At 42.1% G+C, this 20361-nt stretch overlaps 1 protein-coding gene across 2 annotated transcripts in view; it reads right to left on the minus strand.

Moving 5' to 3' along the window:
- Positions 1-20361, minus strand: part of dapk1 (death-associated protein kinase 1) — a 138953-nt gene that overhangs the window by 63335 nt on the left and 55257 nt on the right. For both annotated transcript variants that reach the window (XM_034691955.1, XM_034691954.1), the window contains exons 4-7: positions 15375-15513; positions 6132-6261; positions 3930-3978; positions 3732-3758 (exon numbers count right to left, since the gene is read on the minus strand). In XM_034691955.1, coding sequence (XP_034547846.1) covers positions 3732-3758; positions 3930-3978; positions 6132-6261; positions 15375-15513 — 345 coding nt within the window. The remainder of the gene's footprint in view (positions 1-3731; positions 3759-3929; positions 3979-6131; positions 6262-15374; positions 15514-20361) is intronic.

The raw sequence follows: 20361 nt of genomic DNA on the forward strand, positions 1-20361 counted from the left end.
AACATTATCACTGCTGGACAATCTCTCAGTTCCAATGAATAAGAAATGATTGGTTTGAGCACAGTGAAAGAATGCTAATGCGTTTTCACACTTGAACACAAACAGAGGGAATAAGCAGATATAATAAGGAGATAAAAGAACATCTGAAGGGACACACACACACACGCACACAGTACAGCACATGAAGCGGTCAGGCGTGTTGACGGTAAACCCTCCCCTCCTCTCTGAAACCTCTCCAGCTCGTCAGCACCAGCCGCTAATTAAAATGCCAGCTGGGACAGACATGGAGGTGGTGCAGGTCAAGCTTAAGTTGAGTGGAAATGTATGAATTTATCGACTGCATGAGGTGCAGCTGCTCACAACAAACAAGTAATTAAAGCAATTCTTCATCAAGCCAGGCGGTAAAAATCAGCAGGGACGTGTTTAATCGGGATTCTGTGGCTACATTTGTATCCATCATTTAGCCAAAACGATTCCAAAAACAAGCCTGAGCTGTGCACTGTGCACCTTTTTTATACTAAAATATCACTCGCCTTCACAACCAGCGACCTCCAGCAGGGCAGAAAATCGCAGAAACACTCACCGCGTTCACCAAATGATTTGAGGTTTTATTTTCTCAGGCAAATGAAATCCCTCGCTTCTCAAAATTGGGGAAAAGAAGGCGCTTTTGTTACAGTGTGAGTTTCCTAATGGAGTTTTTCCTTCAGCTTTCATTACATTGCTGCAGTTTTGCTCATCCCTCATGCAGAACATTCCCATGAAAAGATTGTTCATGCTCCTAATAATCACCCCGATGACTTATTGAATCATCCCAGTTCTCCTTTCCCCCCCTCTCGTTGTTCTGTACAGAGGGGAGATGAGTGGTAAGTGCACTGTGCAGTTGCTCTGCTGTGATAATAGGCAGTGAGCGATCTATTTTCTACCACGCCGGGAAGAGCGGTGACAGCTGTGTGGGTGGACGGCATGATTCGAGGTGTATGTGTGCAGTTTGTATGTGTGCATGGATGCATTTTGAAAGAGTGAGTTCATGTAATGTAGAAACAAAATGATGCATCATTTGAAATCATCTACAGAGTACACCTCTGAAATTGAGTGGGTAATGTTTGCAACTACCCATTATGCAATTTGGAGATAACATTTGTGTTTGGCATTTATTTACCTCGCTGTGTTTTAATGAGAGTTCTCAACATGTTTGTGTGGGCACCTGGTGTGTGCTTCTGTGCACACATATTTCGTGTATCTCTCTGGAGGATGGAGGTGTGTGGGAGCTCAGAAAGCCTTGCAGCCAGGTGTAAAGCGAGGAGGACGGCTTCTCCGAGAGCAAACAGCCGTTGGTCTGTGGGTCGCCGAGGGCATGAACTTCTCTCTGACTGCTGAATTAAACTGTGCTGACATCTCTGCAGACGGCTGCTTGAAAGCTCTTACTGGAGCTGCAGAGGATGAGGTCAGCTGGTTTGACTGGATTAAAAGCAAACAGGCTGCATAGGTAAAACCTTTGAGTCAGTTGAACTTTATTATTGCAAACTTCAAAGTTGTCTGGCCAAGGGATGTGTTATTTAGTTATTTAGTCGACTACATGATCAAACGCTATCACCTGCACTAGGATTAGTAATCTGTTAAACAGATGATTCATACTTTTATTATTGTAGGTCCAAAACGTTGGCTAGTCAGGGCTCTAGCTCTGATTAAATGCTTCTTCTATCATGCTGTAATGCTCTACAACCCGGATCTAAACAAGCACAGACGACAGATGGCCTCTCATGGTGTGGTTTGTCAGCGTGTTGATCTGGAAGATGGAGAGAGAGTTGTATGTAGGCGGCTATGTTGAGGGCATGTAACCACTCGACCGGCAGTACATCGGCCGTGTATTTTATCTCCCCTCTATTCTTCCCTTTAAGCATTAATGTATGATAAACAGCAACATGTATCAGCCCTAAATTAACATAATACGTTCAGAATCGCTGTGAAAAAGTAAACAGAACACATAGCGGGGCCGGAAACAGGCGACCTGACTATCAGAGAGACCACACTGCCCTGAAGTGACACATCGATGCACAAGTATGTAGTGAACACGCCCACTGCTGTGTAGGGTCGGCGCATAAAACCAGGCTTAAGGGGGACTGAAGGCTGGTGGTGCTAGCTCTGCAATCTGCCGTTGTTAACGCACAGACTGTCAAATTGAGCACAGTTTATTCAACATGGCTAAACACAGGATCACACAGTTTTCGGATTGTGTTCTAACTTTAGAACTGGTCAGCTTCTCTGAATTTTAATTTCCCCTTCCAGGATTAGGAAATTAGTCGCTGTTGATGATTTTCTATCGTCTGTGAGAGGCTCCTCCAGGTGTTTTTTGTTTTTGTTTTTAAAGTTTTATTTTTGGGTTTATTGGATAGGACAGCTGTGGAGAGACAGGAAATGTGTTGAGTAGAGAGCGGGGGAAAACATGCAGCAAATGGTTGCGGCAGGGAGTCGAAGCGGTGACCTCTGCAACGGGGATAATAGTCATTGTTTGTGGTGTGCTTAGGCTGCTAGGCCACCAGCGCCCCATTCCTCCAGGTGTCCTTCCCTGTTTTGTTGTCCTGGTCCCAACTTATTTTAAAGCTGGGGTTGGTAATCAGATTTAGATACACTTTTTGTTATACTGGTTAAAATGATCTTTGTGTCCCGATGGCAATCAATACATAATGTGTTCTTAAGAAAGAGTGAAAAAAAGCTGCTATCTACAGCCGGAGTAAACCTGGGAAAACACCAACCAATCCCTGCCACCAGGAGCCAAATTATGAAACCAATCAAATCCTGTCCTGCCGTTCTGCCCGCCTCCTGCAAAGCGTACATTTCATGTTTTGTTTGTGTTTTAACTTTCACTATGATAATGTGTTGGTGTTTTCTTAGCACTAAGTGAGACATGAGTTGACGTAGTGCAAAACACAAACGATGTGCTGAGGACCGGTTTAGAATCAGTCACCATTATATCGTCACGAATCAGCGGCACTCGTGCATGTGAGCGTTTTGGAGGAGCTCCGCAGGGGGGGGTTAGACGGAGTCCTTAGGCAATGCTACATTCAAATTCATGCTAGTTTTCTGTGGCTACCAACCCCAGCCTTAAACGAGTTGCAGGCATCAAATTTAAAATGAGCATCAAAATCTCTGTTTGACATTTCATCTGTCGTTTTTCCACTATTTCAGAATAAATTAGAGTTTAAATTAAGATTTCCTACAGCATCCTGACTGTTGGAATTGGGCTGATTGGCGTTAATTGGGGTGAGGGTGACAGTAGAAAGAGAGAGTGATGCATACAATACACAAGAAGCTATTCAGGAAGCGTATTTGCTGTGATCAGTTACAATATTTAATGCTGACTGAATAAAGGTCTAATCAGCAAAACAGCAGCTTGACATACGTAAGACCAAACATCACACACAGCTGCTTACTCAACATCCCACGCTTGGCAGTCTTTGCTTCAGGCTGTGACATCACTCACAGCTAAACAGCCGACACTTCAGCGAGTTTAACGGCAAAGGGGTCAAAGCGGCCGCTACCCTCTTTACACGCTGAAAGACATTCAGACCGACTGTCATGTTCAGTGAGTGACGACGCCCCGGGGTGTGTAAGACAATGTGAACATAAAGGTGAAGCTGGCTGTTGTTAAAAACCCTGTGGTGACGCATGTTTTCCGTGTATATATACAAGGTTGACATTTCACACAAGCATCCATCATCACAGGTACTCACAGAATGTAGGTGATCACGCCGACGCTCCTGAGGAGAGACACAGAGAGAGAGGGGGGATTTTAAACTTCACACAGAGCAGCTCTGAGCATCTTGACAGCAGAGTGTCGTGCAAATAAAGTTTACTGAGCAGCAGATGCTTCTCGGAAACAAGAACTAATGCAAACAGCTTATGAAGGTAATGAGTTTTTGTTTACTCACCACATGTCTGCCTCCAGGCCCAAAGGTTCATAGTTGACTACTTCAGGAGCTGCAGGGCGAACGCACGAAAACAGACAATTATTTTCTCTTCAGGTTGACTCGAAAATCAAAGGGCGATCTAACATTTTACCTTTGATGCACTACTCTAACATTTCTCCTTCCCCTGTCTGTTCATTTACTTGTTTTATCTTGTTGGAGAGCTTTATCACATTCGGTCAGGTTCACAGACTCCTTTGTTTCTCTGAGGTGTTGTTTCATAAGCTGCTGTGTTTCAATCACACCTCTCAATAACTCCTTCTTCTTCTTTCCTCCCTCTTTCCAGGTGTGAATGAGCCGTTACCTTTCTCTGATTGCAGTGTACAGTAATGGCCCTGTCCCACCTTGACGCTTTACCCAGTGTTTACCCGGCGTATCAAAATGCCTCTAAAACGCTGACATACGCTCAATTATCCATGCTTTTTCAATTTGGGTCATATACATAGCATATTCATAACTTATGCCCAACTGTAGTCCACTTATGCAAAGCGTGCAGCACTAACCATAGACCTTTCTGGGGTCCCTGAGCTCCCTTGTCTCGTAGGTTACTCTGGATCTCTGCTGTAGGAGGCCTCCAGCTGCTACAACTACTATCCGTCTCACCACTATCATCTCTCTCTCTCTTCATCTCCCTCTATCCCTCTCTCCATCACGGTCTCAGCAAATGTGTGTCTAACATGAGTCTGGTCCTGCTGGAGGTTTCTGCCTGTTAAAGGAAGTTTGTCCTTGCCACTGTAACTTGCTAAATGCTGCAAAGTGCTCTGCTCATGGTGGATTAAGATGAGATCAGACTGACACACTGGGATCCTGTCTTTCCCTCTCTCTCCTCACTATGCCTGTCATTTCTTTAACTCGCCCTGTCCCATTAAAGTTACTAACCATAGACCTTTCTAGAGTCCCTGAGCTCCCTTGTCTCGTAGGTTCCTCTGGATCTCTGCTGCTGTGGACGTGCTAGACTCGAGCTGCTACAACTACTACTATCCGTCTCACCACTATCATCTCTCTCTCTCTTCATCTCCCTCTATTCCTCTCTCCAACAAGGTCTCAGCAGATGTGTGTCTAACATGAGTCTGGTCCTGCTGGAGGTTTCTGCCTGTTAAAGGAAGTTTGTCCTTGCCACTGTAACTTGCTAAATGCTGCAAAGTGCTCTGCTCATGGTGGATTAAGATGAGATCAGACTGAGTCCTGTCTGGAAGATGGGACTGGATCTTATCCTGTCTTGATGTTGGGTCTTTGTTAATGATAGGACATAGAGTACGGTCTAGACCTGCTCTGTTTGGGAGCTTGAAGAAAAATGAAATGTGATGCCCACTCTCTTCTCTCTCACACGATCAACCAAAAATGCTTTATTCTTTCAAATGTATTTAATCTACCCATTATGTCCTCTCCATTTTTTCTATATTTTAATTATTAGTGATGTGTTTTTTTCTCCAAAGTTTCTCATCCTCAAGATTTGACTTGCAGCTTCTGCTCATTACTGCAAACCTTTTGGTTAATATCCGTCAACCGTCTCAGCAGAAAGCTTTTTTCTTTGTGCTTTTTAATTATTCTTCATCTTTAATGTCACTAGTTTGCCAAAACCGAGCTTTATTTTATTATTTCTACTAAATGCACCTGAGGACTTCCAAAGCAATGTTTTTCTGCACAAGCATCCCCGCTCGTCACTTTGGCTTCCTGCCTCTCGGTCTTTATTTAGACTGTTTGCACGCTGCTGTCCTGCTGAACCGGGAACAGGCTCTCTTATTTGGCTGGGGATGATGCTGAGAGAGGGAGAACGGGGGTGTTGGCAGCCGCCCGGGGGCAGAGGGGAACTTGAAGGGAGCTTGGAGAGAGCTACTGATGTGTCTATCAGTATGTGTTTGTGTTTGTGTGTGTGTGTGTGTGTGTGTGTGTGTGTGCTGGCAAGACGGAGGAGTTCTCATAGTCTCCAGTCTATTATCAGGCCTCCCTCACTTTGTCCCTATGGCACAGTTGGCCCCTGCTCTCACATTACTCAACTCCTGGGATGAAGCCAGCTAAACAGGGTGGTGCAGTTCTGTGTTTTGTGTACAGAAGAGAGAGGATGGAGAGTGTGTTTGTGCAAACTGATCAGAGCTGAATCTGATTCATAAACATCATACCAGGAAACGGAGAAAGGTTGATCAAGACTGCAAAAAAGATACTGACCCACAAACTCTGGAGTTCCAAAAATGTTTTTAAAATCATTGCCAAAGTCCATCTTGTGTGCCAGGCCGAAGTCAATGAGCTTGATGCGCGGGTGAGGCACCGAGCGGCTCAGCAGCATGATGTTCTCCGGCTAGAAGGAGAAGAGAAGAGAAGAGAGAGAATCAGTATTAAAACAAGGTAAAGAGAGGAGACAGTGAGGAGCAGATCACTGCACCTTCCTTCTTAAGCTTTACACTGCAAAAACTCAAAATATTACAAAAGGGAAATTGTCTCATTTTTAGTCAAAATGTCTTGAAACAAGTAACATTTGAGCAAGATAGAGGGACGTGTTTTAAGACAATGCATCTTAAATATCTTGTTAAGTCAAACAATCTTGAAATGATCTTGTTTTGAGTTGTAATTTAGAAGAAACAAGGTTTAATTTACATTTTGTACATTTTTCAAGCGGAGATCTTATTTGTAGAAGACGGATAATCTTGATTTAAGACAAACCCTTTACTTGATTTAAGTAAGTGCATTTTAATGGAGAATCTATCAGAAAACAGCTGCATTGATAAAAGAAAGAAAGAAAGAAAGAAAATTGTTTTTTTTAAGGGTGGGTTTCAGTTTTCAGACACCGTTTCTTCTAAACCAGATAAAAATATACATCCTCAAATTACATGCACACAATGAAACACCTACTTTTGAGCATAGCTGGCTTATCCTAAAAAACAACATGACTGATTAGTATATCCAGCTCACTATGAGAAGACATTATATCTCAAAAAGCTCAAATTAAACTTTGTCATCTTATTTAAAGCACAAGATGGTGTTAAACCTAGAGAAGTGCTGCTATAATACAACTCAAATTAAGGTGAAAATATCTCAAATGAAGAAGTTGACATGAAATATATTAATGCAAAAATATTTTACTGAGTGAAAAAATACAAATTGTTAGCATTCCTGTCTTATTCTGAGACACTAAGCTTTTAAATACTGTTAAATTTTGCTTAAATTAAGTTGTCCCTGCTGATTTTAAGGTCACAGTTTTCTAAATATTACATCTTATTTTAAGAAATCTTAACAAGCACATTTACACTTGTTCTATTGGCAGATTTGTTTTGCTTATTTCAAGGTAAAAGTACCTTAATAAGACTTTTAGGGCCCGAGCACCGCTGGTGGCGAAGGCCCTTTTGTAACCCTAAGGATTGTTCTTTCTTCCGCCACTTAAAAACGCATTTTTGGACCCCTGAACGTGAATGAAAGCGCAGATATTTTTGCACACTCATCGGGTCTGGTGAAAATTGCAAGTAATTATAGGTCTCGCAAAAAAAAATTCAGTAGCGCCCCCTAGAGGTAAAAATAACATGCTACGCATAGAGTTTTTTTGAGCTACATGCATGAAAAGTCCTACACATATTCATGGCATCAGGACGCACAAAATAGCCTCTCGCACCCATATTTGAAACTCAACAGGAAGAGCGCCACCTAGCTTTGAACATGAAAAATGGGGCCAAAATAGGTCCGTGCAAGGGTGCATACTTTTGCTTATTTCTCCTAGAGCTTTTCTCCGATTCAGTCCAAACTAGGCACATTCTATAGTAAAACCATTGACGATTAAAACAAGTTAAAGGCATTTCGTTCAGACGAAAGATGTGGGCGTGGCAGACTTTGAGGCGGGGCATAAAAAAAAGTCGAAAAAATGTGCTCACTAGCGCCCCCTACAGTTTTCAAAAAACCCTCCCCATAGGGGTTATTTTGAGCTACATGCTTGAAAAATTTTACGCATATTCATGGCATCAGGACGCACAAAAAAGCCTCTTGCACCCATATCCCAAACTCAACAGGAAGAGCGCCACCTAGCTTTGAACATGAAAAACAGGGCCAAAATAAGGGTGCATACTTTCGCTATTAACTTCTAGAGCTTTTCTCCGATTCAGTCCAAACCAAGGGCAACCTATAGTTGACACCTTGACGAGAAAAAATTATCAGAAAAAATTTTGATCAGACAAAAAATGTGGGCGTGGCAGGAGTTGAGGCCGGGCATCAAACGCACATACAGCTTTGAATGTGAAGAATGACGCCCAAATAAGGGTGCATACTTTTGAGAGCTCCTCCTACAGTTTTTCTCTGATTCAGTCCAAACAAGGCACATTCTATAGCAGACATATTGACGATTAAATTATTGTTAAAGGAATTCTGTTCATGCTAAAATTGTGGACGTGGCACACTGTCAAGTTTTGAGGTTTTCTTGGCAATCTGCCAAAAACTTGGAACATTTGCACCACCTGAGGCAGTATATACTCCCAGATCTTGCTTTCGAATAATGTGATGGCAAATATCAGGCGACAGTTTACATGTGGCGGCGGCTCGCGTAGGCGGCGGCCGCGGGTGTGCGAGGGCCCGTTTATCGCCGCTTGCGGCTTTAATTTTTCTTGTTTTTGGAGGGGCATTTTTTCCAGTGTATCAGCATGTTTCAAATAAAAAGGAACAGTTACATTTATAACAGAGGAAAGCTTCCTCTTAGTTCTCACTGTAGGACACACACTCAGAGAAAACAAGGAGCCACAGAGTCAGACACAAAACCAGGAACAGGGCTGACAGGAAGGAGGCTCATCAGTCATGGAAATCTGATGCAAAACACCAGTTAAACAATCTCTCGAGGAAGTAGGAGAAAAGAAAGGATGGTAAAGATGCACTTCAAGCTGAGCCAAACAACAGAAGTTGGAAATTCCCGAGCCTTCTTCCTCCTCTTTTTAGCTCAAGGGTTTAGTTTGGAGAGGAGGAAGAACAAGAGTGACTGTGGGCAGCAGAGGCAGCAACAGGAGGCGCTGAGGAAACATAATCAAGCTGCAGCTCAGCTCGCGGGTTTTGTTCTCTGCTCTGCACACAGACGGGCTCATGTTCAAGCAGGAGTGAATGGGAGGAGTATCTCATGTGCTCTATTTACAACGTTCTGACAGCTTTAATGACTTTACAAACACTGAGTTCTGCATGTACAACACCCCAACAGTCTTTAAAAATAATGTTCCATTACAAATAATACTATGCAGTAAGTATATCTCAAATGATGAGGCTATTCGTCATCATTTTCACTCTGGTGAAACACACACACATGTTCAAACAGGATCCTGTGTCTGAGTGAGGGGGCTGCACACACACAAGCACCCAGAGCTGTTGGAGGCGTGGTGCCTTGCTCAAGGACACTTCTGCAGTACTCTGGGAATGAACTTGCACCCCTCCAGCTACCATCCCAACTTCTAGACTTGGGGTTATCCCTATGTTCCAACATTTCTAGGACATTTTCAAAATTAGGTCTTGTGTTTCTACATTTCCCTTCAATTTAAGCCCAATCCTCACACAAGATTATCTGGAAGCACTTTATAGTAAATGAATGAATGAGTAAATTCATTTCAGGCTACTCAATCTGAGGACTCTGTGCTACTTAGTTTAGTTTGTTTATTTAAAAAGGACAATGTGCATCTACATTAAATGTTTGCAATAAACAAAGAGATGGGCCCACCAGATTTAGCCACAAGCTACACTCCATCTGTAGTCCATTGCTACTGGATAAAAGGTTGGGTGTAATTAGCTACCAAATTGGGAGAAAGGGGGATACAATCTAACACAAATGAATGAAAAAGTAAATGTGGGAACATAGGCACGCTCCCCCAGACTTCAACATAATGGGACTTCAACTGGTGACTCTCCTGTTCTCAAGCCGAGTCCTTACAGACTGAGCAACTTCAGTTTTAAATAATGTTTCTATTTATACCCTTTAGAGTGTCATCAGATGGTTTACTGAAGAGTCTATGGTACTTTCAGGGATTTCTGCAAGTCAGGTCTTAGCTTACTTGCTCCTTTCAATCAAATAAGTCATCAGTTTAATTAGAACAACTGTTGATCTGTTAGAAAACATCAGTCCACTCTCCCTGGACATTGATTTGGGATATCTGCAGAATCTCTCTGGTACTGAATTATAAGAACTGCCTTGTTGAGTCAGAGAGTCTCTTTCTTAACTGTTTAAAGGTGACATATCATGCAAAATTGACTTTTTAATGGTTCTCTACCTGAAATATGTTTCCCTGGCATGTCTACAAACCCCCCGAGAATGAAAAGAATCCATTCTGCCCCTGTTCTGATTTCTCCACCTTTCTTTAAATGTGTGCTGAAACGAGCCGTTTCAGACTTCAGTGTTTTTGTTACGTAACAACAATATCCGGTCTGTCACGGAGTCAGAGCTCAGAGCTTGTTCAGCCCATAGACTGTATAAAATAATACTGAATCCCCCCTCCGTTTTTCATTACCTGCATACATGTGTGCTAACAAGGAGCTTAGGAGGGAGGCATGCTAGTTGTAGGCTGTCTTAATAAACACAAAGGTCGGTTTTACTCCCCACGTCTGCAGATTTGAAGATCTAGTGGATGATTTTTATTTACCATGGATAAGTGCTAGCGCTAGTTAGCATAGCCACATAGCTACATGTTCGTAGCTGTGTACCAAGACACACATCGACATACTGACAAATAAAACAACAAGAAACACAGAATCTGTGACCAATCCTTCAGAAAAGGTCCCGCTGCCTTTCTGGCAGAGGTCGGTTTTACTCCACAGGTCTGCAGATTTGAAGATCTAGTGGATGATTTTTATTTGTCATGGATAAGTGCTAGCGCTAATTAGCATAGCCACATAGCTACATGTTCATAGCTGTAGCTGTAGCTGTGAACCAAGACACACGTCGACATACTGATAAATAAAACAACAAGAAACACTAAATCTGTGACCAATCCTTCAGAAAGGTCGCGCTGCCTTTCTGGTAGAGGTCGGTTTTACTCCACAGGCCTGCAGATTTGAAGATCTAGTGGATGATTTTTATTTATCATGGATAAGTGCTAGCGCTAGTTAGCATAGCCACATAGCTACATGTTCGTAGCTGTGTACCAAGACACACATCTACATACTGATAAATAAAACAACAAGAAACACAGAATCTGTGACCAATCGTTCAGAAAGGTCATGCTACAGGCGCCTCTCCGTCAGGATCAGATTCTGGATCAGATTCAGAGGGTTGAAGTAACGTGATCAATATATATTGATGAAAAAAGCGTGATATGTCACCTTTAAAGCAGTTTCAAGGGTTCAGTCTGAAGGGCTTTTATTTTGACTTGTAACACAGGACTACTGCTCTCATGGTTGTGAGTGCAGATATCAACATTAAAGATATTAAATTGAAACATAAGGCTTCAAATAGATGTTATAATGAGGACAAAAATAGAATTTAAATAGATGCTTTTCCACTAAAGGTTCTCTGACACCTATTTTCTGGTCAACCTGGCCATCAATGCTCTGCAGAGACTTTCGTTGTTGTATGACACCAAGCTGCAACCTCTGGTCTTAAAATATGAAGCCCATGAGGGAGTGATTCAAAAAAAGACGATGTTTACAGCAGAAATAAACATGTTCACAGCCTGGTTCAAAAAACAGTTTAGGTTTGAATAGCTATTTTATCTCTTGGCATACACTGTATGGGGTGAATTTTTGTGTTTCTCCAGCCAGCCTCAAGTGGACGCTTGATGAACAGCAGTTTTTAACACTTCTGCATGGGCTTCATATTTTAAGACTTGAGGTTGCTGCTTGAGTTGAACACACTAAGTCCTAAACTGAGCCAGAACTTGACGGTAAATAACAGCAGCTGGGACAGAAAGCAGAGGCTGTGTGGTTAGTAAAAGCTCTGGCATTGATCAGAAGTGGCTAGCGGGGGCACGGTGGTTATAACTCTGTGTAAACCTGCAGGCCCAACGTCCTGAACTCAGAGGTATGACCTGCATTATTGTTCTGTTAGAGAAGGAGTGGGTCTATTCATTCTGCTATTTCTAGAGCCACAATAAGACAGCATCAATGATATTGATCGAGATTTAATTAAGAAACTAGAGCAACAATAGACCAAACTGGGAGACAGTGTAATGCTCAGAAACTCAAGTGTCTTGCAGGGTATCTGCTGCGAGTACACACTGACTTTTAGCCCTTTTTCTGCAGCAGTTTTTGACTCCACTAAAAATGAGACAAAACAAGATTAGTCATGGTAATAAGCCTCAGATACTTTGGCTCCCCAAACAAAAACAAACTGATTCAAGACGTGCAAAGACAAACTAAAAAGAGCAGCGTCTGCAGACTTCTTTTTCACATTATGCTGGTAATGTAGTTCTCTGGTTCGTGTGCACTTGGGGTAAAGGATGTTAATGATGACTGAAAACAAGAAACACTTTACAACGACCTTTACCAAAGAGAAATCATTGTTGTTTTTTTGTCCTGCATGTGTGTAGGAGGCATTTCAAAGAAAACACAGCGATGTGTTGTGTAATCGTAACATGACCCCGAACGATTCACTGTCGTCGTGTTTTGAGTCCATAAAATGGAAATGATCAGAGAGGAGTTCTGGTTTTGTTTTTTAAGGACATTTCTGAAGCTAATCACTTGAAAAGGCTCATTTGCATTTGTTGAACACAAAGGATCCATGAAGGACAAACACATGAGCTGCTGTGGGCCAAATCCAAATAAAACATTGGTTTACATAACAAGAGTCTCATATTTTTATGAAATACAGTTTTTGCTGTAAGTGTGTGAAGAGCTCAAGCACAGTTTGTGTTTTGTCTGCACTGAAAGGGAGGAGAGGATCATTGATAAGACTCCGACCCTGGGATGTTTTTATCAGCAGAAACAGATTAATTTTATTAAAAAGTCTCCATGTTGGAAGTTTCCTGTAAAGTTGTACTGCTCAGAGGTGCGTCTTTCCTTCTCTGTGATGTTGTTTGATGTATGATTGGGAAAAGCAGAGGTGAAGAGTCATCACACAAACAGGACCATTAGTCTTAACGTACCGTTATGGAACGGCCCATTTGGCTGTAGCGTTAGCCGCATGCACAACTGCAAATAATTGTCCAATTAACTAATTGCACCATGAAAGCGAAGCTGGTACCAAACGTTATATGTCCAGGGAATCTCCTGGAAAACCCTTATCCAACAAATTTGAATTGCGATTGGGATCTTGAACAGGGTAAATGCGTGTGGTGTTTCTGAGCGCACAGTAGAAGACCTAAAGAATAAAATAAGCAACATGAAAGCGGCTTTGAGCAACAAGCACCGCCACCAATGAGGTCCAGGTAGAGGACCACCTCTCCCCCCATTGAAGGATGAGGACTTGTTAACGGAGTTGTTTGGGGAGGATTCACTTGGACCAGCTTTTGTTATGCTGCTATAGGCTTAGACTACCTGGGGAACTGGCGCACTAACACACTGGGATCCTAGCTCACCCCTTTCCCCCCAACCCCTTCATCACTTACTTTAACTCTCCCTGTCCCATTAAAGTTACTAACCATAGACCTTTCTGGGGTCCCTGAGCTCCATTGTCTCGTAGATTCCTCTGAGCTGCCGTAGACGTCCTCCTGCTGCAAACGTTCTGGACTCCAGCTGATACGGACACACTGGACTTCAGCGGCAACAGCTTCTACGACTCGTCTCATCACTATCACCTCTCTCTCTTACTCCCCTTTATCTGTCTTTCCAGACCCAACTCGGTCGAGGCATGATGGCTGTCTAACATGAGTCTGGTTCTGCCTGAGGTTTCTGCCTGTAAAAGGAAGTTTTTCCTCACCACTGTAACTAGCTAAATACTGCGATGTGCAATGCTCATGATGGATTAAGGTGGGGTCAGACTGAGTCTTACCCTGTCTTGGAGTTGGGTCTCTGTTCATAATTTGACATAGAGTGGTCTAGACCTCCTATGTTTGTAAAAGCGTCCTGAGATAACATTTGTTGTGATTTGGCGCTATACAAATAAAGATTGATTGATTGATTGATTGATATTAGTGGTAGGTTACATCAGAACTATGTTGCGTCTCCTAAATCTAAATTTGCTGTATATTTCAACATCGTCATACTTTTCAAAAGGATTAATTTGATCCCTAAATATCCGTTGTCTTTGCATATTTCGTCTCAAACAGTAACACATAAGCACAATGTCCTCCATCCTTTAAACAGCCTAACAGGTGAGGTAATCAGATTTTGGTCTGCCTGAAAAGCCCTCTTCTTCAGCCCTCCTCAGAACAGTCTGTTTTCTCTCTGACCACGCCCCCTCAGGAAGTGGACTTGCCCTCGGCTCTCCGGCACGTTGATCTAATGTTTACATGTTGGCTGAATATACACGGCTGCTCATAGGTCGCGTTACTTCAACCCTCTGAATCTGATCCAGAATCTGATCCTGACGGAGAGGCGCCTGCAGCAGGACCTTTCTGAACCATTGGTCACAGATTTAGTGTTTCTTGTTGTTTTATTTATCAGTATGTAGACGTGTGTCTTGGTACACAGCTACAAACATGTAGCTATGTGGCTATGCTAACTAACGCTAGCACTTATCCATGAAAACTAAAAATCATCCACTAGATCTTCAAATCTGCAGACGTGGGGAGTAAAACCGACCTCTGCCAGAAAGGCAGCAGGACCTTTCTGAAGGATTGGTCACAGATTCTGTGTTTCTTGTTGTTTTATTTGTCAGTATGTCAACGTGTGTCTTGGTACACAACTACAGCTACAGCTACGACATGTAGCTATGTGGCTATGCTAACTAGCGCTAGCACTTTTCCATGATAAATAAAAATCATCCACTAGATCTTCAAATCTGCAGACGTGGGGAGTAAAACCAACCTTTGTGTTTTTTAAGACAGCCTACAACTAGCATGCCTCCCTCCTAAGCTCCTTGTTAGCACACATGTGTGCAGGTAATGAAAAACAGAGGAGGGGTTGAGTTGTATTTTATACAGTCTATGGGCTGAACAAGCTCCAAGCTCTGACTCCGTGACAGACCGGATATTGTTGTGACGTAACAAAAACACTGAAGTCTGAAACGGCTCGTTTCAGCACACATTTACAGAAAGGTGTAGAAATCAGAACAGGGGCAGAATGGATTTTTTTCATTCTCGGGGGGTTTGTAGACATGCCAGGGAAACATATTTCAGGTAGAGAACCATTAAAAAGTCGATTTTGCATGATATGTCACCTTTAATACAAATAATCAATGATTCATGGCATGTTGACTAATCAGTTAATCATCGGCTTGTTTAAACTGTAACACGTGTAGTTTGAGTAACTGCTCTTTGTAAATGTCATTAGTGTGTGCAGCACAAGCCATTAGCTCAAAAACTTCCCGACTGACAAAAGAAACCAGACAACACAAAGGGAGAAGTGTTCTGTGTGGAGCTGATGCAGTACCTTCAGGTCAAAGTGTGCGATCTGTTTGGAGTGCAGGTAGAAGACTCCATCCAGGATCTGCTTGAGGAACTGAGTGGCTTCTTCCTCGCTCAGAGACTCCTTCTCAGCCAGGAAGTCAAAGAGTTCACCACCGGCCACTCTGCACAAGAAGAGAGACATAGAGAGAGAGGGGGAGAATTAATACGCGAGATCTCTCAGATCACAGCCAGCTACAAATCCCTGCTTAACAGAGCTGAGCTGATGTAATCTAATCATCCTGCTGCATTAGAGCGCGACCAATTTACACATCCCGAGCACGCTTTACCCAACGCTGTTTAAATAATGAGAAGCTTCAATTCAGAAACAACAAAGGGGACGAGAACATGCAGCAGAGCCACTGAAGGCAATTAGGTTTCTGTAGTCTTTGCAGCAACTGCATCTTTTAAAACAGGGGAATGATAATCAGTGATAATCAGGTTAACACAGTGGAAAAAAGGATACAATAAAGACACTAACATAAATAAACAAACAAACAAAAATAAGTATAATTTAATGACTAAGCAAATATAAATAAATGCATATAAATAAATAAATATGAATTAAAAATATATGTATTTAAAAAATAAAGATATATAAAAAAATAAAAAAAATAAATACAAATAATAAATCAATCAATCAAAAGACATGAATAAATAAATATAAATCTTAAAAATAAATACATACATATATAAGCATCAACACAGCACTAGAAAATGTTATTTGGCCCTTGTGCTGAATACCACTCGGTTCCTTGAACCTTAATTAACAATTTTAAATAAGAAACATATCTGACTTTATTTTGGAGTAAGATTTTCAACATGTCTGAAAATCATCTGTGTGACGTGTGGGGAATAAGAAAGGATAGAATAAGTTTGCAAACACAAATAAATAAATAAACAAACCAAAAATAAATATGAATAAATACATATAAATAAATAAATATAATACATACATATATATACAAAATGTATTAATTAATACATAAATACAAAATAAATACAGATAATAAATATAAATATATATTATGAAACAATGCATATATAAGCTTTAAAGCTAGGGTTGGTAGTCTCGGAAAACTAGCATGAATTTGAATGTAGCATTTCCTCATGACTCCGTCTAACCCCTCCCCTCCTCCCTCAGAGCTCCTCCAAAACGACGCCCCCCCGCTCACATGCACGAGCGCCGCTGATTCTCGACCATATGATCACGACTGATTCAAAACCGGTCCTCACCAAAACATTATCATAGTGAAAGTTAAAAACACAAACAAACATGGCTGCTGTTAGTACTCACAACTATCATGCTAGCATTATCCAGTTGTACTGGTGACACGATATCAGGAGAAAAGTTATAACACATATATAACACATATATAATACTGTAACAACTCTACTGTTTGTTAAACGTGTTCAGTGTAGATGTTCTTAATTCCTACAGTGTTGACAGTCAGTGAAGGCATCAGGAGAGGTGTAGAGTGTGTGAGTGGGAGAGAGGAGAGACAAGAGGAGAAGTTCTTCATTCATTCAAACATTGATTGTTGTTTTGTTGGTTGGCGTGATCACGGCCGACAGTGACCGGTTATTAAAACTCAACGTGTTCACGAATCGGCTCGTCATCACTACATCGTCCGGACGGACGCTACAATAAATATTTATTTTCTGTAGGACTTACTGAACGTCATTAATTATTCTGCTTGTTGGTGAGAGCTTTTTAGACTCTGATCCGGACTACAGTCCTGAGCAAAGCACCTCATCAGGTCAGAGGGGACAGGCCCGAGGACGAGCGAGAGGGGCAGTAAATAGAGTCAGGGGAAGTAGAGGCAGGAGACGGGGACTCGGAGGAGTGCACGCCGGGGAAATGTACGCGCAGGAGGAGGGCAGAACGGCTGGACGGGATTTGATTGGTTTAAAATTTGGGGAGCCAAAAAACGGTGATTGGTTGGTGTTTTCCCAGGTTTACTCCGGCTGTAGATAGCAGTTTTTTTTCACTCTTTTTTAAGAACACATTATGTATTGATTGCCATCAGGACATAAAGATCATTTTAACCAGTATGACAAAAAGTGTATCTAAATCAGATTACAAACCCCAGCTTTAATACAGCATACAAATGTGAATAGAGCCTTATTATTGTGCTGAATACCATTGTGATCCCTGAAACTTAATAAACAATACTAAATAAGAAGAATATCTGACTTTATTTTGGAGACAGATATTCAACATGTCTGAAAAAATCAGCAGTTCTTAATAAGTGATGTCATGTTAATCATATGTGTTTAATTAAACGTCCCCCTAAGCCTTTTCATATCAAAGTCAGCTCTTGCTTTTCACCACTGAGACATTCATCTAGATTGTATGGAGCTGAATGGACTACAGGTCCCTTCAGCCTGTTTGAAATGAAAAACTGAGGACTGTTAGATAAAAGTGTGATCCAGCTTCAAAGAGCCAAAGTGGAGATAGTCTCTTGGTCACAGCTTGATGATGAGAGTGAACGCCCTCAGAGAGAGGAAGTGTGACGGAGAAAGCAGAAGAGAGAGAGGAGGAGGGTGGATCATCAGTTATTTGAATTATTTGATTGATTAGCTTCGATCCTGTGTTTTTATTCTTGCTCTTGAGTGTTTTGATGTAGTTTCTTAAGACAGTTGAGGTCCCCCTGTATAAGCCTGGTGGCCTCTTGACCTCTCCTGACACACTCTTTTATAATCAGATCTTATGCAATCTTACATGTGTGCAAATAAATACATAAAAACATACAAACATAAACACCACTTACACCTTATGTTTGATAAGGTGTGGTTTTAATGACTTCTTAAATATAAAATGTGACTTCAACTTCGCCAGCAAATCATTATGTAACAAATTCCACTGCAGGATTACAACCCCCCCCCAAACACACTCACACACTGATTTTCCCTTCAGGGAGGAAACACCTGACCAGCTGCACAGCTGGGACCTCCACCGCCGCCTCCCCCAACCCCCCACCCAACACCCATGCTACATCTCAAATGTTTATTCCATCATCTGCATCAGTGGTTTCTACGGTAGGAACGCACATCACAGACAGAGAGAGGAAAGAAACAGGAGAGAAGGTCTCTACCCCGACATGTCACCCCTGTTTTGTTTCGTAGGGGGTGGTCGATGTGGAGGAGACAGTTGCAGTCAAGGTCACAGCAGCAGGAGGGGACGGGAGAAGATGTGGAGGCCAAAGGGGCAAAACATGACAGATATTTTTAGCATGCACGTCGCAGGGGGGAAGAAAACACAACATGGTGCTGCACCAGCTTTGAACGCTCATTGCAATGCATTAACCAAGGGCAGCGTTATTGTGTTGTTAGTCATTAAGTGGGAGCAATTTGGGCTTCAGTGTCTTGCCCAAGGACACTTCAGTAGTGGACTGCAGGAGCTGGAGTCGCCAACCTTCAGACCGAGAGACGACAGACGCCACCACTGAGCCATTAATGGGAATGTGTAGCCTAGTAACAAGATAATAGTGTGTTTTAACATCATCTTTCTTTGTGTGATCTGTCAGCAGACATCAAGTGTTGATAGTACAAGCTCAGCATTGAAGATGAGTCATCGCCTGCATGCTGGTTTGGATTTTTAAAAAAGGATCACTTCCTAAATCAAACAAAACCAAGATTTCAAGTCATCAATAACGGCTTGTATGGCATCAGATGTAGAAATCACAGACCTTATAATGAGCTCACAAAGCAACAAGTGATCCTTTTATACCAATCAAACAATCAATCTTTATTTATAAAGCACCAAATCACAACAAACATCTCAAGACTTTCCAAACAGGTCTAGACCGTACTCTATGTTCTACTATTAACAAAGACCCAACATCAAGACAGGATAAGATCCAGTCCCATCTTACAGACAGGACTCAGTCTGATCTCATCTTAATCCACCATGAGCAGAGCACTTTGCAGCATTTAGCAAGTTACAGTGGCAAGGACAAACTTCCTTTAACAGGCAGAAACCTCCAGCAGGACCAGACTCATGTTAGACACACATCTGCTGAGACCGTGTTGAGTCAGGGAAGAGGGATAGAGGAGAAGAAGAGAGAGAGAGATGATAGTGGTGAGATGGATAGTAGTAGTTGTAGCAGCTGTAACGTCCACAGCAGTGACTCAGAGGAACCTACGAGACAAGGGAGCTCAGGGACTCCAGAAAGGTCTATGGTTAGTAACTTTAATGGGACAGGGAGAGTCAAAGTAAGAGACAGGCAGAGAGAGGGGTGAGATATGATCCCAGTGTGCTAGTTCCCCTGGCAGTCTAAACCTATAGCAGCATAACTAAGAGCTGGTCCAAGCCTGAGTCAGCTCTAAGCTCTAAGCCACTATAAGCTAAGATAAGATAAGCTTTATCAAAAAGGAAAGTTTGAAGCCGACTCTTAAAAGTAGAGAGGGTGTCTGCCTCCTGGGCCCTGACTGGTAGATGATTCCAAAGTAGAGGTGCCTGATAACTGAAGGCTCGACCTCCCATACTACTTTTGGGAACTTTAGGTACGACGAGCAGGCCTGCATGTTGGGAGGAGATTAAGAGGGAGGGAGATGATAGCGTTATACCATTGTGTGATCGAACAATCAAATCAGGGCACTGCTATGTACATTTTCCATATTCAAGATGTTGACACTTCCTGGTTAATAGATCATCTTCTATCAGTTCTGCATAGCAGCTTGGACTCAAAACCGCTCTGTGGCTGATGTCACAATGACAAGTTCCTCATTACCAAGGACTTGAAATAAGTTTGGGGATTCATAGAGCAAAACATGTCAGAATCTGAAAAACACGCCGACTAGAGAGGGAACAAATCTGAACCACAGTGACAGCAAAGCGCTGCTGCACAGAGATGAGAACAAAAGCTGTGACTTACAGCAGTGTAAGTCGTTTAAATCCTGAAGCTTTAACTTCTATGTTTAAATTAATATTTGGACATGTGTGGTAGAGACATTGCATTTAAGAGGCT

This window comes from Notolabrus celidotus, chromosome 9 (assembly GCF_009762535.1).
Source record: "Notolabrus celidotus isolate fNotCel1 chromosome 9, fNotCel1.pri, whole genome shotgun sequence".
Lineage (NCBI taxonomy): Eukaryota > Metazoa > Chordata > Actinopteri > Labriformes > Labridae > Notolabrus > Notolabrus celidotus.